Consider the following 25,132-nt stretch of genomic DNA (forward strand, 5'->3'; position numbering starts at 1 on the left):
CAGCCGCTGCCTAAAAAACCTCCTGCTGCCACCGCAGAGCCATACCCAGAGCTGTGCAGCAGTGGTTGCCACTGCGCTGCCATGCGGGTAACTGTGGGATGGTAGTGCAGGGCGCAGTGGCAGAGTTGTGGTGGCGGCCTCCGTGTGTGAACCCTGTCAAGCTGGCTGGCACATATGCAGCCCACAGAGTGGCACCCCTGCCCTCACCCCCTGGCCCTGCTCCTGGGAGTGGGCACGGGCACCTTCCTCCCCCCCCTCGCTTCTTAATCTATCCCCTGCCCTCCCCCGCCTCTTCCCCCCACACACTTACTTGCTGAAGTGGGTGTCAGTGTCTGTGTGTGCTTCTGTCTGCATGTCTACGTCTGTGGGTCTGGGCAGCTGTTGTGAGGGGCATCAGGAGGGCTGTTGAGGCTGTGCGGGGGGATGCGGGGCACCAGCAGTGCTGGGGCGGGGCTGTGGGGGGCCTTTAATTTTTATCAAGGGTTTTGGGTTTTTTCTCAGAGAATTTGCAGTTTTTAATTAGAGAAAACCAGGATCCCTGCTGATAAGCTTGCCACTGAGTCTCCAACTCTAGCAGTGTTCTGTTGTTGCAAGCAATTTTCAAACAAGGACTTGGAATAATGGTGTCAATGGCTTTTTGGGTTTGGGCAAAATGAGTGCATCTGAGCTGGACCTCTCAAATACAATTGGCTATGAAAACTTGCCACAGGGCACTGGTTTTCAAGCTGGGGTACATGAGTTTTGCTGAGAAGTATGTGCTCTTTCTCTACTCCCTATGTTGTAAAATATTTCTGAGGCCAGTATAGGAGACTGCTGCATCATGAGCTAAGGGCAAAACCTAACATAACATGTTTTACACCTAATCTCAAAGTGATGTGGATGTGGGTTGCCCAAGGCTTTGTGGCTCTGGGAAAAATGGTGCTCATGAGAAGACTCTTAGGCTTCCTCTGATGCATGAAATCTCATTATCTTGTGAAACTCAAACGCTTAGATTTTCATTCTTCAGTATAGGTGGCATGAGCTTCATGAGCAGTGGATTGATTTTCAGACTTTTGATATATTTTCATGTTACGATTTTTTTTTATTTTGTTTTTTTTCATATTATGTAACCTGGCAGTTTACAAGGAAAGACATATTTAAAAGTTCAATATATTGCCCTTACATGAAATTTGGACACAATTCTGTCAGTGAGCCCCATAGAGAAAATTGTCACTAAGTAACTGCATTACTTAAGTTTAATTCTTTAAAAGGCTTTCCTATTCTAAGTCAAAGATGTCAATACCTATTTTGATATAGCTTTAGATATATTCTAAATCAGAGATGGATAGCTTATCTCTGATTTTGTCACTGTATAATGTACAAGCCTATCCTTCCTTCTTCCTGTTCTAGCCATGGTTTGTTTTCTCCTTGTTTTATACTGTGAAATCGTAATCTTTCTTCTGTGCACTGTTTTAGGAATTTATTTGACAAACATCTTGAAAACAGAAGAAGGCAACCCTGAATTTCTAAAACGGCATGGAAAAGAGCTAATAAACTTCAGCAAGCGAAGGAAAGTAGCTGAAATCACTGGGGAGATACAGCAGTACCAGAACCAGCCCTACTGCTTAAGAGTGGAATTTGACATCAGAGTAAGTTTTGTTTGTTTGTTTTGTTTTGTTTTGTTTGTTTGTTTGTTTTTATACATCCAAATATTGAGGATACTTTGTGGTGAGTTGTAAAGGTATATTTTAGAGTTGCTATTAAATTTATTGTTAACATCAGGCTTCTCACTCTTGGATCTCAAGTCCTAGAGAGAGCTGTTGGGACACAGTAATAGCAGTGAATGAGATGTGGCAACTGTCAGGTACCAAAGTCCCAGTCTCTGTTTACAGTATATTTTAGTGGGTCCTTCTTGGCATTGGTAGCAAAGCTCTTTTCAGAATTTGCATTTTTTCCACCATTCCCCTTGTGCTGTTGCCTGTTTCCCAGTGGTCTTTAATGGATTTGCTCTTCATCAGATCTGTATTCACTGCAGTACACCGAGTAGCCATGCCACTTGCCACACTGAGCTGCTGCACCACACCAAGAAAGTTGAGGTGGGGGGGCTGCCCTGGGCTGAGCGGCTCCACAGTGGCAATGGCTCATTGCGATGAGCGAGTTGGAAGACTACTTGACACACTGCATTACACCCCATCCAGGAAGCTAGTCAGGGGAGGGAATCTGGGGGGTGAGGGGGCAGAGACTCCCAGTGGCAGCCAGCAGGCTGGATAGGATCAATTGTCAGGCCAGATGCAGCCTGTAGGCCATTTTGCCCACTCCTTCTATGAATGGTCTCCTTGCTCTGATAACTCTTGCAAGATGATCTTCATTTTCCATTTTTAAATGTGCACCATCTTGAGCCGTCTGCTTTCCAAGGCTGAGACTTTGGCATTCAGTTTCTTTAAGGGGAGGGCTAGGTTCTTATATTCTGCTTCTTAAAGGTACAGCAACACTTCCTTTTACCTCTAGCCCTCCCTAAAATGGCAAGGATGCTTTTGATATGGTGTATTTTTTTAGCATTCAAACTGACATCCTCTAGGGTATGTAAATTATTACTGATCTATTTTTATAAATACAAAGATGTGCTTTGGGGGCTTTTGCTTCCTTGTAATACTTTCAGAAACTGATAAAAACAGCTGGAAGCATGTGCTGGCCAGATGTGGGTTTCTGGCATGCTACTGTTCAAAAGGAGTAAAAAATTGAAGTAAGGGATTTCCAGTCAGCTTTTGTCTGGGACTGGTTGGTCTCTTGAATGAGAATTTTATGTTTGGGTCTCTAAAAGTTAGAATTAGAGGTAACTTCCCTTTTTACAACATAAAAACGTGACTCCAGCCCTCCATTTTGAAGCTATTCCAAATTGTAAAAAGAAAAGTAATCCTTTCATTTGAACTTGCTTTTGTACAATATTTTAAATTCCTTTGTTATGTGCATGTGCTTGAAGTGCTACATTCCCTCTCTGTAATGTGTTATAATGAGAAATGGGATGATGTAAGTAGGTTTCACTGGAGTCCTTGCAGACCCTTGGGGTTTCTGTGTGTTGTCAGTTGAAGAGAGATTTGTCAAGGTAATGGGAATTGTGAGACAAACGACAATTATATTTGATATCATTACTGATTGTTTAAGTGAAATGGTTACTGATTGTTTTCTCAGTTAAAACTACTTACCTAGTATTCCTCCTGAAACCTTTGAGAACTGTATAATAAAGGCATTAGAACCCAGTCTGTAAAAGTAGCTTATTCTGTACTCTTTTTACTTGTATTCCAGAGGTTTTTTGAAAATTTGAATCCAATGGGAAGTAGCATGGAGAAAGAATTCACAGATTATCTGTTCAACAAGTCATTGGAAATTGAGCCACGAAATTCCAAGCCTCCACCAAGATTTGTTAGTATTCAGATTTTGTTCTTTCTTAATAGACTCTTTTTAAACCTGTGCTTTCAACAATATAGCAGAATTTGTTTTAAGAACTGATTAGCATTGAGATGAAACTATATGAATTTTTGTGATGGGGAGAAGGTAACTTGACTTGTAAAGGTCCATTTTTATTGTACTACAAGATATTTAACTGATATTTATCACCTGATGTCTTTGCAGCCAAAAAAATACAGCTATCCCCTCAAGTCTCCAGGTGTTCGCCCTTCAAACCCAAGACCAGGTACCATGAGACATCCTACGCCACTGCAACAGGAGCCAAGAAAAATTAGTTACAGTCGCATCCCTGAGAGTGAAACAGAAAGTACAGCATCTGCACCCAATTCTCCACGAACACCTCTGACCCCACCCCCAGCATCTGCCACTTCTAGCACTACAGATGCCTGCAGTGTATTTGACTCGGACCCTTCGAGTCCTTTCCATTCAAGTAGGTGCTAAATCCAAGAATGGTCTTAAATAATTATTTCTGGCACAAACACATTTCCTTCTTCAGAAGTGATTATATCCTTATACACTTGTCTCTTTGTATGGTGACAGCAAGTCTCAGTGCATTTTTACTTTGGTTAATGTTAACTTAAAAATGATTGTCAAATAAGGAATAGCGTAGAATTAGGATCCTTGCTTGTGTGATATTTAAAATCCCTGCAGAGAGATTGCCAGAGCAGAATGCTGAAAGGGGAATAGATTATTAGTGGCTGTGGAATGTGCTCTCAGCCTGATTCTTGCAGCAAAACCTAAACTTCTGGTTTAGCAAAACAAGGATCACCTGGAAAGTTTGTGGTGTAGGTACTTGGCACTGGTCTGTACTGCATAGTGCAGGTAATAGAATTCTGCTACCTTATTCAGTGCCAGACCTACTTACCTGGTCTCAACTAAATGTCAGTCTTTTTTTTTAAACGAAAGAAAGCATAAGGTTTGAGTGAAATTTAAACAGCACTTGTATATACTATCCTGCCTTCTGCTAAATGCAGCACTTATGCCTTCATGCATCAGTACCTCAGCCTTTTCTCCATTCTCTATCAACTAAAGAAGACTACTTGCTCTGTAAAGTATTTCTAATAATACTGTTTTTAAAATGCTTGTTTAAATCCGTGAATCTCAAAGCTTTCATAGTAGCATCTATAACATTAGCCCCATTTTCACACTGAAAAGGGAATGGGCTTGCCCACAGCAAAAGTCACGCTGCAGGCTAGTAGCAAAACTGGGAAACTGACCCTTGATCTACTGAGTCCTAGTCTTTGGGCTCATTGTTCCCCAAAAGAAGTTATTTCTGCATCATTAAGCTTCAGGCTTACATCAGTCATTATGCTGCTTCTGTAATGGAAGCATCTACAGTCTCCATATGTATTTTTGGAGAGTAGAGAAGAGTGAGAAAATCCTAATGTAATACAGCAGTTTGCTCAGATGCCAGAAAGAGATTTTCTGTTCAAGTTCCCTGTGTGAAATTAAACAGCTTGATTAAAAATATTTTTATGCTTTACAACTGGTTTGGTGCTAGTTGGTGGGCATTGGTTGGTTGGTTTTTTTGAGCAAAGTAACTCTATGATGATAATTTACTGAATTATCTCCCCTCCATTCACGCTCATTTGTTATGCATGCTTCAGTACAAGTTAACAGTTACGTACTGAACTGTTGTTAAAGGCAAGCAGAAAAAAATAACAAAAGGGATATAAAGTGCAGTCATCTTCAAGCTTTTGTTTTTGAATGTTCACCAGGATCTGCTTCAGTGTCATCCATAAGCTTCACCAAAAGCTCTGATGAAACACCTGTTCCCCCTCCCGTTCCTCCACGGAGACGACCAGAATCTGCCCCAGCAGAATCCTCCCCATCAAAGGTAAATAAATAAATAAACAAACTCTGAATGTATATATTTGAGAAATAGTGAGATGCATATTATCACGAGGGTAACACAGGGTGTCTGTAAAGTGAGGAAACGGCTTTCAGCAAGATGGGATTGGATGAGAAGAGTATGTAGTTGTTTTCCTAAGCCTGCAAAAAGACAGACCTCTGACCAGAGTGGGGTCAGAAAACCAGTTGTAATGGTATGAAAGGAATCTAAAGTTAGGGCTTGGAATACTTTTCATTACCCAGGCTCAGAGCTCCTGTGTTCCTGTCCCAGCTTTGGCTAGGAGAAGTTGTGGCTTCAGGCAGCCCTCCTTATCCAGCAAGATAATCCCAAAAGGGGATGTAGGGAGGAGAAGGGAGGAAAGACAGCCGTAATGTGATATGGTTTTGGAATTTGTCTGCCCCAAGAGCTTCAGCAAAATGTGTTGAGCCCATGCTGTCTGCCTCAGTTTCTTGTCCAACATACTGTTCAGTCTTTCCTCTCCCTGCATGTGTGTGTCTGGCCCTTGATCGTGACTCAGGCCTTCCTCTGCACCCAGAGCAGAGGCCTCTTGACTTCTGTGGGGAAGTGCTCAGGGCCTTATAGAATTAAATTGTGATTTATTAGTTTTTCCCAAGCCACCTAGGCTAAATACAGGCAGTCAGAAAGTCCAAGGCTGAATCAATTCAGTCTTTTCAGGTTAGTCTATGCTGTATAGATTGAACCAATAAACAAGTGAACAGACATTTACTTTTGATTACAGAAATGCAGCCACATGCCTGCAGTGGCTCAGGCCAGAAGTAGGGGGAGCTCCAGCACACCTCCCTGCTCCACTGGAGCAGACAGCTTGGGCCAAGGCTAGCCCAGCCACCCTGTGACCGAGAGAGGGGGAGGGGGGAGTGGAGTGGAGTGCAAAGCATTCCTGGGGTGCTGGGGGACTGTGAGTTAACTTGAATCTGGAGGGGATCTGGTACAAAAGTTCAGTAAACCAATTTAACCTAAATCAGTTCATGCTGATACTACATCCATTCAGGTTTATCTTAAACCAGTTTTTGCTATTTTGAAAGCTGTTTGTGTGCACTGAACTTCTGTTGTTACGGATTTGAACCAGTGTGTAATTTCTGTCACTAGCCCCAGCGGAGATTGTACTCCCCTTTGTTTTCAGTGGCAGAGTGTATTGTAGCCTCCTTTCCCTTCAATTAAATTTGCACTCTTGGGTCACTTAAGTGGCTTTGAAAAATCCCACTTTGATTTCATTATTTCAGTCTTCAGGACAGAATATTGTTTTGTTTGCCCCCTTGAAGAGCATTAGCCTGTTCTGCTCTTCCCCCCTAATCCCTTGTTCTCTAGAGGAAAAGTGCTTTGTGATCCTACTCATTCCCAGGGCTCTTGCTCAAGGACTGATGGGCACCCCAGCACCTGATCAAACAGCTGAGCTGGAATTTCCTCAGGAATTGTTGCTCTGACCACTGAGCCAGTCTGCTTCTTGCAGCCCCCAGTCCTTTCTGCAGCCTTTCCCATGCATCTTCTCTTCTTTCCAGCCATGGCTATGCAGTCACCTCATGACAGCCCCCGATGCATTCCCGCTTCCTCATCTCTACTTTCAACTGACCCCTCACTATCCATACCCATAAGAGGAGCCTGCTTCTTCCAGCTCCAGTCAGCTCCTCCCACTTGCTGCTTTGCTTGATCAGTTTCACTTGTTCTCCCTCCCTAGTTCTTCTAAGTTGTTTTGCACTTGTTTGTTGTTACTCCAGGTTTTGATTGGATAACTTGTGTTTGTATAGCATGTAGCAATGCAGCTGAGCCCTCATCCTGATTTTGAGGCCTTCGGGGGCTACTGCTGTTTAAGTAATAACCATTTAATTAAATGTTTATCTTCTCCAGATTACTTCTGCACATATGGACAGTCCACCAGCAATTCCTCCAAGACAACCCACTTCAAAAGTCTATTCGCCAAGGTACTCGGTGCCAGATCGGACCTCCATATCAGACCCCCCTGAAAGCCCTCCTGTTTTACCACCGCGAGAACCTGTGCGAACACCAGATGTCTTCTCTAGCTCACCACTACACCTCCAGCCCCCACCTTTAGGTCGAAAAAGTGAACTCGGCAATACCTTTTTTCCAAACAGTCCCTCTCCATTTACTCCCCCGCCCCCTCAAACTCCTTCTCCACATGTAGCACGGAGACATCTGCCATCACCTCCTTTGATACCGCAAGATGTGGACCTCCAACCTGTTGCTGGGCCACCTGTTCCTCCACGACAAAGCACTTCTCAACATATCCCAAAGCTTCCTCCAAAAACTTATAAAAGGGAGCACACACATCCATCGATGCATCGAGACGGACCACCTTTGCTGGAGAACGCCCACTCCTCCTGAGTTAGTCTTTGCTGTTGGAGTTGCGTTTCCCTGGCGCTATGTCTGTTGCTGGCAATGGATGCACTGAATCTGCTGGCGCCAAGGAGTTAGGATGTGTACACCAAACACTAAAAACTCTATGATAAATTTGAAATGCAGGATGCAGAAACTGAATCACAAAAGCAGACATTATTATCACAAAGCAACTGATGGACTTGAAGATCCTATTTTAGTATGTGGGACACTGTTCTAGAGTAATTGGACAACTGATTGTACCAGAAAACAGACTCGAGGGACTTCTCTGGCCAATGAGCAGAGACTGTGTTTTGTGTAATGATCTCTAATGTCCAGGACAGAATGGAAAACATAGTTTTGTGTGCATCAGTCCCATACAGTGACCCAGTTATTGGAATGAAAAAATTATGCACTTTTGGAAAAAAAAAAATCTCAAACAGGGAACTTTGTATCCTCCTTAACTTCCCTTTGCTTTTACTCCCTGCTTTCAAATACTTTCCCAAAATCATGAAAAGGACTGTGAGGAAGATCCGTGGTACCTAACTGTGTTAGAATAAAGGCATAGCACTGCATTGCGGTCCTGTTTACAAATTGTTACAACGAATAGTGTGGGTACCTAGGTCTCACCAAAGAGGTACTTAATTATTATTTTATGAAATTATGGTGCCAGTTCAAAAAAATTTGCCAGGAAGCATAAATGTGTAATTACTGCTTTCTTTAACTAGAGCAGATTAAAGTCCTATGTCATTAAAATGATGGCAGAATTTTAAACAGCAGCACTATTGTCTGAAGTAACTATACTACTACATTTAGGAGACTGTTAATCTATGCTAGGGTATCTCCATTCTTTTTAAGGTTTACTGATAATCCATTTCATGGCTTTTAGCTGTACTTAATCATGCCATGAAAACACCATCACTTGTTGTGAAAGGAGCACTTGCTGGCCATTTTCCATAGTTATAGTCATGTTTTACTAATAATAGATTAATCAGCATACATAGAATTGTCTTGAAGTTGCGTAAATCATGTATATAGTGAATGTTGCATAAATATACTTGCAGATTGTTTTTAATTTAATTGAAATAGAGACAGATATTTGTTTCGCTGACGTACCTTAAATTATTACAATGACAAATGTACAATTCAGTTTTTCAGTTAAACACTGAAAAGGGGATAAAAGCACGTGTTGTGGTACGCATTTTTTCCTAGTTCAGTATATGTATTTTAGTAATAAATAACAGTTTAAAGAAAAATTGAGTTGTGGGCTGTGAAACAAAGATTAGTTAGAATGAAAGAGCTGGGTTTCTCCCAAAGTGAATTACTGTATACGTTTTAAAATTTCCCATCTCATGTATGCAGCGTGCTATAGAATTTCAAACTTTGTCTTAAAAAAATCTCCTAATCTTTACAGTAGTTATTTACTGTGTCAGAAATGTACATGACAGAGCATTTACCTTCATAAATATCATGACATGGATTATCCATAAACCTGTGTACTGCTTTTCTGATTCTAACCAATACTGTGACAATAATGCATGCCAGTTATTGAAGAAAAGAAGTTTTATTATTCTCCACTACCGTAATGTTTGTGAAGTGTGCAGTATCTCATCTTTATTTAATAAGGCTCATGGGTCATAGTAAATTTCCATCATGTTTCTTCTTTGATACAAACACAAATACATTTCAGCAACCCAGAAAGCCATGTCATTAACAATGGTTTTTCTAGAGCAATTAGTCATGCTGGAAATCCATTTGAGTAACTTTTTACAGTGCCATTAGATCAGTGAAATGTGCTTCATCATACTAGAACATGGTCTTTACATTTCAGAAGATGTTTAGCTTTCATCAGCATTAAGCAGCAAACTTTGTCGTAGCCAGATACTGAGAATTTGTTTGTGTAGCTTTAGGTTTATATCTATTTTTTAAAACCATTTTCCTGGCAAAAAAATGGTATTTCTCCTCTTTGTTTGTAAGATTTATGAACTCAGCTTCAAAGGAGGACTTTGACATATGCGCTTTATCCAACCCTGTCCTGCAGGCAATGTAGAGTTGCTAGTGTTTCAGATTTAACTAAGGAAAATGAATAACCACGGGAAAGTTGTAAAAACTGATGGCTTTCCAGAGGAAATCCAAGGAGTTCTCCCTCAAAGCCAGATGCCCAAGCTCTTATCTCCTGTTCTGTATGCTCAGAATCGTGGTTGCTAGGAAGGGAGAGTGGTTCAGTGATTAGGTCATTGGACTGGAGTACAGGAGAGCCAGACTCTGTTCCTGGTTCAGGTATAGACTTTTTGTGGGTTCTAGCAGGAGTTACTAAATCTTATTTGTGCCTCGATTTCCCTTTTGTGAAATTGGAATAATACCACCTCCCTTCCAAGTTGCACTGAGGATCCAAAGTCCTTAATTATGAGGAAATCAAGCACTACATGATGAGCATTTAAATTCCCTTTAGACTGCAGCACCATCCTTCTGTCATGCAGAAGATGTCAGTGTTCACCACTGCAAGGAACACTCCCTCACTGACAAAGTATCAAAGACGAGACTAAAAAACAACCAGATCCCTTGCATCTAGGCTAGAAGTTTAGAGCAGTGGTTCTGAACCTTTTTTGTACCAGGACCCATTAGTAAACATTGATGGCCAGTCCTGATCCACTGCCCCCAGACCTCAGCACTCCAGTGTGTGGAGCGGTGGGGGTCCCCAAACAGACCCTTGCAGGCTGGAACTCTGCCAGCCTGCAAGGGAAAAGCTACAGTTTCCTACATTTTTCTCCTTTAAAGGATAATCCATTTTTAAAGTGTGTTGATCCATTTTTAAAGTTTAGTCACAACTCTCATATATTCTTGCGACCCATGGGTTGAGAAATGCTGGTCTAGAGCACAGATGCAAAGCACTGGCTTGTCTCGTAGGCTGTCAGTTTCATTTGCGAGAAATAATTCTTTTAGCACTGAATTTCTCATTTGGCCATGTTTGTATTGGCGACTGATGTGCCTAGGATGGCAAAACAAATATCATTAAATGCAGGCAGAGAAAATGGAATCATATTTTGTTATTCACACTGGCCAGGGAGTTGGTAAAATGACTTGAAAAATAGCAGGGGATGATGAAACATACTTCAGTGTTGGCCAAGCACTGTCTAAATTAGATTGGTGCATTGCTGTAGACCCCAGACTAAAGTCTGACACTGCTCAAAAGACAGCATATACTGCTACAGAGAGCTGTTCTTCAGCTGCTGGGTGCTTAGGCTGGGGAGGGTGAGAAATGGAGGCCTTCAATGAAGAGGTCAACAGTGCTTTTACACTGCAATATTTAAGCCATTTCTAAATTACCTCCCTCCTTGATTTAGAATGCAGTGTAATGGTGTAGGAGTCCTCCAAAAAAAAAAGCTGGTATTTCTAGCATTGCGCATTTTATTTCAAATCAGTTTATAATAAAATACAAGGAAAAGTTAATTAATTCCCTGCCTGGTTACTAGGCGGTAAGTACAGCTGTCATGGTGTTCAGTAATTGAGATATGATTTTGGTGTGTCGTCTTGGAGAAAACCTGACCTGTGTTTCAGAATCAATACCATGCCATAAACTAACAATCACTTCTAGGGTGAGCTCTTGTGATTGTTTCTAAATTCTTGCTTAACTGTCACTTTACTTTACAAGGTAGAGAGGCCCATGTCCCAAGAGAAGTCTGTTTATAGTTACTTACTGGCCTCTTCTCTTGAGTTTTAGGTTATCAGAATTGTGTGTGTCCATGTGTCTTGCTTTTAGTATGTGACATCTTAAATTAGACTTTCCTTATTAGAATAAGCTCCAGTATTATTTTTACTCTGTTGCAACTGATCCAAAACTCACTGAAATTTATGGGAATCTTTCCACACGTTAGTGGGTTTTGGACCCAGGTCCTTGATGTGCTTTTGAAAGAGATGGTTCTATTATGTTATATTCAAGGAAGTCTATTCTGTACCACAAGGTCTGATTAAATGCACTTGTTTTGCTATAGGCCCTGTAGCATCGTAAAGAAAAGGAGGTGTCTGCTGTAGTTCTAGTCTTGACCTGGCATAGCAGGTGTGTAAACAGCCTTTGGTACTGATGATTCTAGTGGTTCTGCATTTAAACTCAGTTAGGAAAAGCCCCTCATTTATGAATGTTTGTCTTAGAATTGTAACAGTGTTCCTTAAAACTTGGCCTGCAGTATGTAAAAATTGCACCTTGCCCCCCTCTCAAGGTGAATACCTTTTCAGCTAACAAGTACAGTCTTGCTGAAAAATCCATTTGAAAAGGGTAAATAAAAATGTTGGCAGCTTCTTAGATTTTTCTCTTTAAATATCTTATTTTAACTGTTGAAGTGTCATTTCAAAATGTTTGATGCATGGGCTGAAGTCTTTTTTAGCTCTGTTAGGTAAGGAAAGAAACATGTGGCCCAGTACAGTTCTAAGCCAAAAGCACTTGTAACTTAGTTTGTAAATTTCATGCCTTATTTTCCATTTTTTTAAGAAGAAAAACCTTAAAGTGCATTTTTCTGTCAACTGTGAGCAAGTTTCCCTTTTGCCTTTAATAAAAAACAGTGCATTAAGTAGCCAACTGCTGCAAAGTTGCAAATCAAGTGAACTAAGGGTAGGTCACACTTGACTCCCTAACAAACAAACATGAAGTCATGTTCTAGGTGACTGAAAGGTTGAAAGGGAAAAAAATCCTGTGCCAGATGCATGCCAGTTTTAGTAGCTGCCAAATGTGCCTTTTTATTAAGAACATCTGTAATTTTTTTCAATACAAGGTAGACAATATGGGTGTGTGGGGTAGGGTTTATTTCGGACAAATTTGGTTAATTTACTAGAGAACAAGCCTTTTTCTGTTTGTCCAACTGTAATGTAAAAATGTTAAGTTCCAATAAGTTTGTTCTAGTATATATGTACATTTGCCTTTGTTTTAATGGCATGGTTATTTGGTAAAATAATTAAATGTCAAAAAGTTATGTCAATCTGACCCAGATGTAAAAATAAAGTGGTAATCTTCAACTGGCACATCTTATGACCTGTGTACCTAACCATGTCTGTAAGTGATCTTCGTATGCTATGTCTGCAATGGTATTCAGATTGCATTTAAAGTGACAATTACTAGTGGCTGTTACTTTTTGGCATTAAAAAGATATGTTCTAAAAATAAAAAATGCCTTACATATCCTGTAAGTGTGCACTTTTGCATATGTAGGTTACAACAGGTATCTAACTAGTCTAATACTGGGTTTGAGTTTAATGTTGTGCTGTACATTAAGGTTATCTTTGAGTCTGCTACACAGTTCTATGAAGTTATTTTAGTAGCTTAAGAAGTCTGTACAATTGCTGTAGGAGGGGAAACAATGTAGGGCAGAGAATGAGCAAAACTAATATACATGCATGTGTGCACGTACACACACATGCACATATAGTGGAAGAGTAAAGATGAATGCAGCTGCTGGGGGCGTTGTTGTGGTTCCTTTCTTTAGTTCTGCAGGCTTACACCTGAACTTAATGAACAGGGGTGTTCTGGTCCCAGTTAAAATGCATTGTATGGACTCTTTGAACTAGGTCAGAGTGACTCTGAATCATTCTACCCAATATTTTGAATCTAGCAATAACTGGAACCCCTTGCTTTTAGGGTAGGTATTAAACAGCAACAATCACTGTTGAAACTTGCTAAATGGTAACAGTACGTTTAAAAAACCCAACATTGAAGGGTGGTATGCCTCGTTTCAGAAGAATGAGGCTGGTTTTTAAAAAAATAAAAGAATTGTAGTACATGTCAAGAATATGTGCTTGTCCCAGCTTCAGAAAGAAGAAAACACTTAATGTATATGAATAACAATAAAGGCAGAAAAGAACACTAGTGATGATGGGGGGGGGGTTGTCTGCTATAGAAGACCAAGTGGGGAAAAAGAGAGGTGAATGAGACATTATTCAAGCAAGTAACAAGAGTATTTAAAACTTATGAAAGAATGCTAATGGGGGATTTCAGCTTCCTTAGTATCTGCTGGAAGAATAATGCAGCAAAGTATAAAATGTCAGCTGTACATGTTAGGAACTTACTGGATGTGTCCTGGAAGTTGAGGGTATAACTAAGGGGGTAACTAATTTTGGACCTTGTTTGGAAAAAATGGCTGTCATTGGACACTTTGGAGGAATCAATCATTGGTCATAGAACAAGGGAAGGGTATAAGAGTATTGCATGGGCACGCAAAGAAAAAATTAGGAAGGCCAAAGCACAATTTGACATGCAGCTGACAAGGGATATAAGAGGCAATACAGGATTCTGTAAGTGTCACAAGTAAGGAAGACTTGAGAAACCGTAGGTCCAGTACAAAATGCAGAAGTTACAGATGATTCAGAGAAGGCTGAAGTATTTTGTGCCTTTTTAGCTTCAGTTTTTACAAGTGGGGCAGGTACCAGATGAAGAGAGCAGTTGGCAGCAAAGATAGGGAAGGAGACAGCCTAGAGTAGTGGCAGAATAGGTTAAGGGCTACTTAGAGAAGCTAGATGCTTTCAAGCTGGCAGGGTTGGATGATATACTGCAGGAATTGGCTTAGGTAATGTTGCAGCCACTGTCTATCCTCTATGGTAACTTGTGGCAGTCGCGTGAGACCCTGGATGATTGAAAAAGGGCAAACATAGTGTCTATAAGAAAGGGGAGAAGGTGGATCTGGGGAACACAGACCAGTCAACTAACCTCTATGCCTGGAAAGATCACAGGGCAGATCCTTAAAGAATCTATTGTGAAGCACCTAGAAGAGAACAAGGTGATCAGGAACAGCCAAAATGGATTCACCCAGAACAAGTCATGCCCAATCAATCTTATTTCCTTCTATGATAAGGTGACAGGCTCTGTGGGTGAGGGGAGAGCAGCAGATATGTTTACCTACAAAGCTTAAGGTTAGGTAACATAGCTTACCCATGTTTACCTTTGCAAAGCTTTTGACACTACTTCCCATGACTTAATAATTAATTTCTAATTTCTTGCCATGTTGGCAGCTGCCCCCCCCCGTGTCTCCCCACTGGGCTGTGCAGCCAGGATGCAGTGGCCATGAGGACTGCTGGATCTCTAGCAGTAAAGATGTTGTTTTTTTTCCAGGGAGTCTGCCAAAAAGCATAGAGCCCACCCAAAACTGTGGGTTCCACAAAAATCTCTCACACACAATTTTGGTAGGTCTGTATTTATAGGCAGCAGGGAGATGAGCTTTGCTTTGTGGCTGTAGGGGACAGCATTGGGAGTAATGGTCTCAAGCTGTAACAGGGGAAAATTTAGGTTGGTGATTAGGAGGAACTTTCTGACTATGAGGGTGGTTAAGCACTGGTTCGGACTACCTAGAGCAGGGGTGGGCAAAATACATCCTGGGGACCAGATGCCCCGTGGGGCCCCTAAAAAATTTAGAAAACCAATATTAATCTGCCCGGGGCTGCCTGTCATGCGGCCCTTGATGGCTTGCCAAAACTCAGTAGGCAGCCCTCTGCCCAAAATAATTGCCCGCCCCTGATCTAGAGAAATGGTGGAATCTCCATTGTTGGAAGTTTTTTCCAGAGCAGGTTAAACAGACACTTGGCTGGGGTGGTTTAGTCAAGGATGATTCTGCTTTGAGAAGGAGGCTGGACTAGATGACCCTCTGGGGGTCCCTTCCAGCTCTGCTTTCCTATGATATGGTAGCACTCATGATTCAAAGAAAGGGAAGGCATAAGAGTAGTAAAACAAGGATACAGGTCTTTGAAAGGGCACATTTCAGCTGATTCTGGAAGTACTAAGTAAGGTCCAAAGGATAAAGGAGTTCAAGAGGGCTAATAAAGGAGCAGGAATTCCTAAAGGATATAGGGCATGAAGTTCAACAAGAAGCTGTTCCAACATGATAGAAAAATAATAATCACAGGCTGCCTATGGCCAGCACCCGGCAGCCTACCTGCCCCTGCAGACTGAGTAGAGATTGGCCGGGGGGTGAGGCTTGGCCAGCCTCTGTCTGTGCCAGGGCCTGCTTGGCCAACTTACCATGGTCACTGAGCACCTAGGCATGCACAACCCCTGATCTGAGGCCAGGCAATGCACAGCCCCCCTGGTAGAGAGCATATTATCTCAGAAATGTTGCAAACTCTCACAAACAGCCTCTTTCTCCTGGCTCTGTAGGTCCTGCAGCTGTACACAGGGGAGAGGCACCAGCTGCCAGCCAGGATGTGCCATCAAGGTCACTGCCACCCTCAGCTGGCTCCCTCCACATGTGCTAGCTCCATGAGACAGAATCCAAAGGCCAGGCTGAGGCCAGACATTCACTGCCTCGATGGTTGTAGCTTCTGCCAGCACTTCTGTCATCTTCCAAGCCCAAAAGCTTCCTGAGGAGACACTGGACAAACTCTGAGGCAGCAAGTGGTCATGATTACTCCAAACACTCCTACAATATTGATCTTTTTCTTAAAACTGGTGAGGACAAAACTATTAAGGCCATCACCATCCCAGTTGGCTAGAAGCCCTTTACCCCCTGAGCCTGGGTGGCGTGGGCCTGGCAGCAGTGGAGGAGACAGCTTAGGTATCACCACGTCCATTGACCTGGGTACCCTCATCAGCTCCCTGGGAATCTCCAACATCTCTGAGAGCATTTCAGCCTTCCACTGCCTTGTGCTGCTGCTCCTCATAGTCCATCAACTCCTCAGCCTCTTCTTCCACTTCCATCAACTTGTAACCTTGTTCCTCCACTTCCGTTGCCTCATACGAGCTCATTGTCTCATAGAACCAAAGGAAAATTCCTGTCATGGCAGTAGTGCTCTCCATAGTGTAATGAAAAGCAGAAATAACATGGGTAGGGGGAGATGAAGAGAAGCCTACATTTGTGATGTCGAAGCCTGTGAAACGTCACTTGGTGCTTGGCCCTGAGTGACTCTGGGTCTGGCATTCTTGGGCCTGAACAAAGGTCTGGGCCTGAACAGTGATGTTCTTGGTCTGGCACTTTGGGCTTTAGTGACAGTCTGGGCTTTTGACTCTCAGGTCTTAGTGACAGTCTTGGTTTTGTGCCTTAGCAATGGTCTGATCTGGCATTTCAGGCCCTGGCAATGGTCTGGGCTTCAAGCCCTCTGCCCTGGGTCAGGGCAGGGCCTGGCACCTTGGGCCTTAGCTATATCCTGGGTATGGCCCCTCGGGCCTTAGTACTGGTGGGAGCTTGGGGCCTCTGCAGCACTCTGGACCTGTAGACCGTGGCCATGTGTTCTGCAGGCCAGAGCCACAGTCCGGCCTGGACCCTGCAGGCCTTAGCAACAGTCTTGGCCTGGCCCCTGGGTTCTTAGCGATGGTCTGGGCCTGGTGTGCTTGGCCCTATGCAGTGGTCTGGGCCTAGCATCTTGGTCATCGGCACAGCCTGGGCCTAGCACCTCCTTATCAGCATTCTGGGCCTGACATCTTGGCCATTAGTGGCGGTGCGGGATTGGCACCTCAGGCCTTAGTAACAATCTGGGCCTGGTGACTCAGGTCTTAGTTATATTCAGGGCCTGGTCCTTGACAATGCTTGGGCCTGGCCTCTTAGGCCTTAGTGATGATTTTGGCTTGGCACTTTGGCCCTTAGTGACAGTCTGGGCCTAGAAATCTCAGGCTTTAGCAATGGTCTTGACCTAGAACGTCAGATCTTAGAAACTGTCTGGGTCTGGAGCTTCAGGCTTTTGCCTTAACTATGGTCTGGGCCTGGTCCCTCAGGCCTTAACAACAGTTGCAGCCTCATACTTCAGCCCTTAGCAGCAGTTGAGGCCTGGAGCCCCAGGTCCTAGTAGCAGTTAGTGCATGGTACCTGGAGCCCTCGGCCTTTAGCAATGGTTGAGGCCTGGCGCCTCAGGCCTTAGCAATAGTCTGGGCCTGACACCTCAGACCTTTGCTATGGTTTGGCCTGGAGCCCTCAGCCTTTAGGAACCGTTGGGCCCTGATTTCAGGACCTAGCAACAGTTGGGATGGGGTTTGTTGGGATGGGGGTGTAACAGCTGCAGCCACCTCTGGAGTGGGGTCATCTGACCCTGGCGCTCTTTCCTGCCCAGGGCAGGGGTCGGACTTGATGATCTACTGAGGTCCCTTCTGACCCTGAAAATCTATTAAATCTATTAAATCAGCCAGATACAATCAATTTGTGGGCCAGATTCAGCCCACGGGCTGTATTTTACCCACCCCTGTGCTAAAGGTAGACCTTACAAATTCCCACTGGTTGATTTGCATGCTGGGCAGGGTGGAGTGGGAGCTGGGCTTCAGGAATGCAAAGAGCAAACCAGATTTCTGGCAATAGTTTCAGGTGGTGGAAGGAAATCCCCAGCTGGAGGCTTTTCAATGTGTTGGGGGCAACACAAAGAGAGAGAAAATGATTACAATCCAGATGTACTCTGGTCAGATAACAGAAGAGGACATACATTTTTGGCTTAAAAGACACTGAAAATGTAGGAAAAGTGGTAGGAATCCAGGACAAGGCGGGGTCTGGACTGGAACTTGGAGGGCCAGAGCAATGCTGAAAAGTGAACCTGGGGATCCTGGCGCAGTGCAAGAACGCCTCCCCACAGTGATCACCCTGGCCCTTGCAGAAGCTTTGTCCTCTGCCGGGGGCAACCAGAGCTCTGCCACAAATTCAGGGAATGGGCAGTCGGTGGCACAATGCACAAATCAAATCGGCGTCATGTGCAAAGAAAAAGGTCATGGAGCCAAGGACTGTAAGTAGGACTGGTGCTGCAATCTGTGAAGGGAAGAGGTTGCCTTGTCTCCTTCACAAGCAAGATGAAAAAACAAAGAGGTGACTGACTGCAGAAAACCCAGGGGCCTTAACCCCCACCTGGCCCCAGTCCCCTTGGCAGCAACAGAGGAAAGGGGGGCAGAGAGGGATAGGAAAGGGGAGAAAACAGGAGGGGACAACCCTGGAAAAGAAAACCCAATCTCTTCCCAGGACAATGTGCAAACCCTAAGGCGGATGGTTGAGGAACTTAAGGAACTTGGAAGAATGGAGGGGGAAGATAAGAGGGAAAGGGAGAAGTTGGATCCCAAAAAGGGGATCTGGAGGGAATCCCAGAAACTGAAGAAAATTTCAGCTCAGACATGGAGACCCAAGAGACCCAGGGGGGACAGGGGGAACCCCCAGGGAGGCCAGAGACAAACCAAGGTGACTGGGAAACCCCAAAGCACAGGAGAGGCATGAAGTCCCCTTGCATCCACACCATCCGGATAAGGGAGCTGGTCTCTCTGAAGGTCTTCCGCGAGCTGATGAAAAACTTGAGGCAGAACAAAGACCCTAAAAAGATAAGCACTTGAGAAAGGGAAAGCTGTAATTGCTACCACTCCCCCCTGCCCCCGCCAGATTTTATCATGGGGCTTCTAATAGCCTCAGTAAATGTGAGGGGTCTTCTAAAGAAAGAGAAATGGGGCATGGTACAGCAGTGGCTGGACCAGCTGCAAGTAGATATCCTCTGCCTCCAGGAGTGTGGCTTGTCCTGCTCTAAAAATTACATTTGACTTGAGGGGCTGTGGCCACGTGGCTTTTCTCTGTGGTCAGGAACTAAATGACAATAGATCAGCAGGGGTGGCTATTCTGAAAGGAGACAGAGTGAGACCTGTACAGCATAGAGAGATTATTTCAGGGAGCCTGTTACAAGCTACGTTTGAAACAAAGGGAGAGAAATTTGACCTCCTATGGCCCAGCCAAAAAAGAAAAAGCCAGGTGTGCCTACGGCAATGCCCAGTACCTAGCCAGTGGTAATCACAGGAGATTTCAACTGCATCACTGAAGAGGAAGACAGAACAAGTGGAGGCCAAACGATGGGCCTGGACAGACCCTCCGGGCTGTTGAAGCAGCTTGCCTGTGACCATAGCCTGGTGGATGCAGGCAAAGGAGTCCAAGGGCTTGGGGGAAGCTTCACCCTAGTGGACCCCACAAGGCTGACAAGGGCACACACAGACTCAATCTTTCTCCCTGAGGGGTGGATGGTAGTGAAAGTCGAATACACACCTGTTTGCTTCTTAGACCACTGCCTCTTTCCTGACACTGAAGGCAGAGATGGGTGGTCAGCCTAAGAAGGGCAGAGGTGTATGGAAGCTGAAGCTGAGCCACCTGGATGATGAAAAGTTTCAGTGGGATTTCAGACAGTACTATACAGAGTAGAGGACCCTCAGAGCTGGGTACCAGAACCACACAGAGTAGCAGGCCAGTGAAGAGACAGCAGGAGCCTTCTTCCCACAGGCCAGCCAGGGCTGGATGAACACATAGGCAAACTAGACACATGCCTAGGGCTCTAAGTGAAGAAGAGGCTCAGTCGTGCTTATTCTACATATTATAATTATTGAGTGAAAAAAGTAATGGCCCACAAGTTTGTTTGCCTAGGGCCCACTAAAGAGTGAATCTGGACCTGAGGTCAGCAGGAGGTGAGCCTGGTTCCAGAGGAGGCACCACAAGCACCTGAGCTGCAAGTTGCAGAGCCTGCACAAGCAGGTGGCTTGGGGTTGGCATATGAGGGAGATCAGCTACAGGAACAGGCCAGGAAGAGCTTTCTGGCCTGGGACCCTGTGTAGAGGAGGGGAAGGAGTGGTCTGCCTACTTCAGCAGGTTAAAGAAAGCCAAGAGGGAGACCATGACCGGCTTGCTAGGTGGAGCAGGAGTGGAGTACTAGTCAAACAAAGGGATGCTGGAAACAACAGAGGCCTTCTACTGGGAGCTGTACACAGCTCGCCCAAAGGACTCAGGGGCCATTCAGGACTGTCTGCAGGAGCTCACTCAGATACTCGGAAGGGATGAAGGCTGGAAGCTGGTGGAGGAGTGGATGCTGGAGGAGGTCACCAAGACTCCACATCTTCAAGAATAGTAAGACTCCTGGGGCAGATGGCCTGCCCAAGGCATTCTGTGTCATCTTCTGGGACCAGATAGGCCCTGGATCTCCTGGAGGTGTATAGGGAGTGGCTGCAGGAGGGCTACCTGGGGACCAGGATAGATCAGGGCCTCATAACCCTTCTTTATAAGAAATTGGAAAGGGAGAATTTGAAGAACGAGAGACCCATAATGCTCCTGAACTTCAACTATAAACTAATGGCCAAAGTCTTGGTTGAGTGCTTTAAGTCTTATAGGTGCTAGGATTCGCAAAGACCAGTCGTGTGCAGTGCCAGGGTGACAGATCCATGGAGAACCCTGCTGCAACTTGTGGGATGCACTGTGGTATCAGTGGGAGAGAGGCCTGAATTGTGACCTGGAAAAGGCCTACGACTAAGTGTCTCACCAGTTCCTGCTTGAGATGCTGAAGAAGAGGAGGCTCCCGCTCTGACTTCTGTTGCCTGGATAAAGACACTGTGCACGGATTCAGTAACAAGCGATTGTTGGAAAGAGTATTACGACACATCCAGGTATATACAGGGCAGCAGCAAGGGCCAAGCTCAACATGAGCAAGAGTAATTGTCTGGTACTGGACAAACTCAGGGACCTGTTGACCCTGGAAGTTTCTGTTCACCTGCAAGGGGCTGAAGATCCTTGGGTTGGAGTTTGACCCAGAGCTGAACAGATAGAAGATGTGGGAAAAGACCAAGACCCAAATCAAGCAGAGACTGGGATTGTGGAGCATGCACTGTCAATCAATGAGGGAGGGGGGTGCACATGGTGCTTATGAGGATGGTGTTGCTACCAATGCTTCTGTATACCGCACTGGTCTTCTCCCCTTCAGAGAAAGACAGACATCCAAAGAGCTATGTGTATCTTCTTCTGGGGCTCCAGAAGGGAGAAGGTTGTGAGGACCATGCTGTACAAAATTAAATGGATTGGGGGCCAAGGAATGCCAGGCATCCTGCTGTTCTTCTGTGCCAAATGCACAAGCCAGATCTACCAGCTGGCAATTGGGGCAGAATCCAAAACAGCCTGCTTTGTAAGACACTTTGATGGGCACCTACTGCCCTATTGAGGGGTGTGTACACTGCCTAATTTGCACCTGTGGACCTTGGCACCGCCATGTTTCTGCAAGATCCTGGAATGTTTCTGGAGCAAATATGAACTACACAAAGAGGGCTCAGTGACCCTGACGAACCACCATAAGGTGCAGGAGGTGGTAAAGGCAAGGGACAAACTGTCACCTGTAGATATACTACCCAGCAACAGCTGCCAAGCTGTGTGGGAGTGAATCTTCCACAAAGACCTGCAGAAAGAACACAGGGACTTGAACTGGCAGATTGCCCACTAGGCCCTCCCTATGCGAGCACTGCGACACAGAGAGGGGCAGAGAGGCCCATCAAACTGCCCCAGGCAAACCTGGCAATAGAAGGAGGAAACAATCAATCACCTCCTTTGGAACTGCTCGTACACCAGGGAAGTGTGGAGAACAGTAATTGTACCTCTTATGATGGTGACAAGGGTCAAGACCCTGATCAGAGAGACAATGCTGTTCATGAATGGTGCGTGCCCCTGGCGTCTGGGGGGGCACAGCAGCGGGAGCAGTGAGAGTGTGGCAGCAGTAAGTGGGGGAGTTCCCACAGATGCCACCAGCAATGTTGGTGGCAGGGGGTGGGATAGGGGTGGTGAGCGCCAACCAAGAGTCAGTAGCCACCCACAGATACCACCGGCAGCGTCAGCAGCAGCCAGTTGGGATTGCAGACTGCCCACAGACGCTGCTGGCAGTGATGGCAGCAGGGTGGCCAGCGGTGACCACCCACAGGCGCCGACAATTGCCTTTTTGCGGGGGGTGGACTGCCATGCTCAGGGGGTGCACATGTACCCGTGTGCACTCCCTACATGTTGCCCCTGGTGCTGTTCAAACACCTGACCAAGCAGCAAGGGACCCTGACAGCTCACTTTGACCAGTTCATCTCCTGCATAGGAAAGCCCTGGGGAAGACCAGGAACCTGCTCATGTACAGAAACGTGAACCTCCCAATCGAGGACTGCATCAGAATGGGAGTGCGCTGCAGGTTTACTACAGGAAGACAGAAGAAGATAAAGGGGATAAGATGGTACAGGACATATGGAAGAGAAAAGACTGGCACAGACTGTTCAGAGCCAGGACCACTGGAGAGAGAGACAACAATGACAACGGTGACAACTATGGTGACGACAACAGTGATGATGACAACGAGTGAAAGGACTGGTGAAACAGGCAGGGGATGTGGAAGAGTTGTGGGGGGGAAGGGAAGATGGTGCTGAGGCAGCCTTATGCTTGATTATGATGGTTAAAGGAGATGGTGACGGGTGTGTGGGTGCAGCTATTGTAATGGGGATAATGATGGCTTAGCTGTAGATGTGTCATGGACTGCCAGGTGGACCAGATTGCTTAGGAGACAGAACTGTAAAGGTACAGGGATATATTATTTCTATAGCTATGTATAGAAATTAAAATTTTTGTAAAAAAAGTTTGTACTCTATATAAATAGGTACAAAACACATTTTTAAGCAGTGCTTTCTTGAATACCTTGCCAAAACTTTTGCAGAAATTTAAAAATGATAAAATACATTGATTCTAGATTAGCTTAATCTATGGATACGCATAGTAATTTGTATGCAAATTAGTGTAGGTATGTTTATTTCAAGCACAGTGTTTTTTAATCTGATTCTCACTTCCATGTGCTCAGGGAGAGCAGGGTCTGACAGAAGGGGCTTTGGGAAAGGTCTGCAGGGGGAAGAAGTTGGGAAGACAAAGTACAAGGGGGCTACGTGATGCCCCCAGATTTATTTTCCCTGCTGTAGCAGTGGGAGGGGGACAAATTCAAGGCAAGCCCCAATAATTAGATTCTATACCTGGAAAATTATAAGAAATGTATATATTTTTCCATACAAATAATCTGATTAATGGGGGACATTTTATATTCTAGTAAATACAGTACATGCTGTGGTAGCTTTCCAGAAAGGGAAAGAGGGAAGGTGGTCGAGACCCGTTTGGAGACGGAGTGTCCTAGTAACATCCTTGCTGCTAATGCTCTTGTGGGTCTGAAGCTGGCAAGGGTCCTTGCCATTTACTGGCTATTTCTGTCAAGCAACGAGGAACCAAGAAGGAAGGAACCACATCTGACTCCTCTCTCCCACTGGATGCAGATGTATAGATGTTCCTGCTTCACTCTGTGGAACAACCAACTTGTCCTGGCAGGAATGGATGATAGGCTTCCCAAAGAACGGCTCCTACTATCACCACGGGGAATGACTGGCAAATATGGGGCAATGGCAGCCACCCTAGGATGATGCCTCTTTCCACAACACTGTTGGACAAGCTGTAGGGTGCTGAAAAGGAAAAAAAAAACAGTTTGGCCTCAGCTGAAAACTAACACCTTGAAAAAGGTCTCATCTTTGCCAAGGGATGCTTTGTGGACAGGCTCTGATCAAATGAAACGGCTATGTGATGACAGGCCAGAGGGAGGAACCAGGTCTGATACCACTCTCTTAGAAGAAAGTAGATTAGGAATTGGATGAACTGAGTAGAGGGCCTTATCCAATATCCAGCACTGAGCCAAGGTATCCATAAGAATCATCTCAGAAGGTACCAGAGGGGCAGGATGTCCTGCTGCAACTGGGAATGCAACTGTAAAAAAAATGAAGTTGGAAAAGTTGTGACAGGGAAGAAATTCCCCATTAAAACAAATATGGTAAGCCCTTCTGCCAACTGTGCCTTCCACAGAAACAATAGTTGTTTCCTCAGGCCTCCTTAAGAAGTGCCAGTCCCATGTACATGAACGGAAATTGGGAGGGGAAACAAAACTCCAAGCATACTTTGATGGTAGTGAAATTGTTTTGGGTTGATGAGGTGCAAATAGCCTGATATAAAACAATACTCTGTACATGGTGAGACTGCAGCATCTGTACAGTATTTACCATACTTACTCTCATATCATAGACATACAAACACCCTCTTCTCCAAACATTATCCTTCAAAACTGGGGGTGGGGAGTGTTTTTAAGATGGGAAGCTGACTTCTGCACCTGAATAAAAGCATAGAGACACTGTAATGGCTGTCATGGCTCTGTTTCTCTCCCTTCTCTGCAGCCGGCATTTAGCAGGGGTGGAATCCAGTTTTAACTCACTGAGCAGTCAAAAGCTGCTGCAAAGTTGGCAGTGGTTGTGAGAGGATTCAAACTAGCTTTTGCCTGAGACAGCTAGTGAGCTGGCTGAGGATGAGCAAACTGCTCCATGGGCTCAGATTTTGGCCAGGATATTGAAAAAATCTTTTTCTTTTTCTGTCTTCCCAAAACAAGGCACGTGTCTTCTATGAGGGCATGTGGTATGCAAGAAAATATGGGAAGGAAGGTGTTGGGCTGGGAGGGGTTGTTTAGGGTGCCATTGTTTTGGACTGTTGAGACAATGGCAAAGCTAGTGCTAGAGTTTGAGTTAAATCTCTTTCAATCTAGTGTGTATAACAGCTGTTCTTCATTTAAGATAGTTATAAGAAGCCATTAAGCTCTTGGATGGAACCAGGCATTTGAATCAACAGTGCCCCCCAATTCATTACTACCCAAAACAAAAGCTCAGGAGTAGGCAGGGGCTTTTATTTGACCTTGATGTGTGAAAGCCAGTTCATCTGTAAGAGAA

General features: G+C 44.7%; 1 protein-coding gene across 2 annotated transcripts in view; it reads left to right on the forward strand.

Annotated features, from left to right (window-relative positions):
• Positions 1-12,819, forward strand: part of SOS1 (SOS Ras/Rac guanine nucleotide exchange factor 1) — a 67,454-nt gene extending 54,635 nt beyond the window's left edge. For both annotated transcript variants that reach the window (XM_025205704.1, XM_025205705.1), the window contains 5 exons: positions 1,456-1,628; positions 3,283-3,399; positions 3,610-3,874; positions 5,163-5,281; positions 7,160-12,819. In XM_025205704.1, coding sequence (XP_025061489.1) covers positions 1,456-1,628; positions 3,283-3,399; positions 3,610-3,874; positions 5,163-5,281; positions 7,160-7,654 — 1,169 coding nt within the window. In that variant the 3' untranslated portion in view covers positions 7,655-12,819. The remainder of the gene's footprint in view (positions 1-1,455; positions 1,629-3,282; positions 3,400-3,609; positions 3,875-5,162; positions 5,282-7,159) is intronic.
• Positions 12,820-25,132: the final 12,313 nt, after the last annotated feature.

The sequence above is a fragment of the Alligator sinensis genome, unplaced genomic scaffold (genome assembly GCF_000455745.1).
Source record: "Alligator sinensis unplaced genomic scaffold, ASM45574v1 scaffold794_1, whole genome shotgun sequence".
Taxonomy (NCBI): domain Eukaryota; kingdom Metazoa; phylum Chordata; order Crocodylia; family Alligatoridae; genus Alligator; species Alligator sinensis.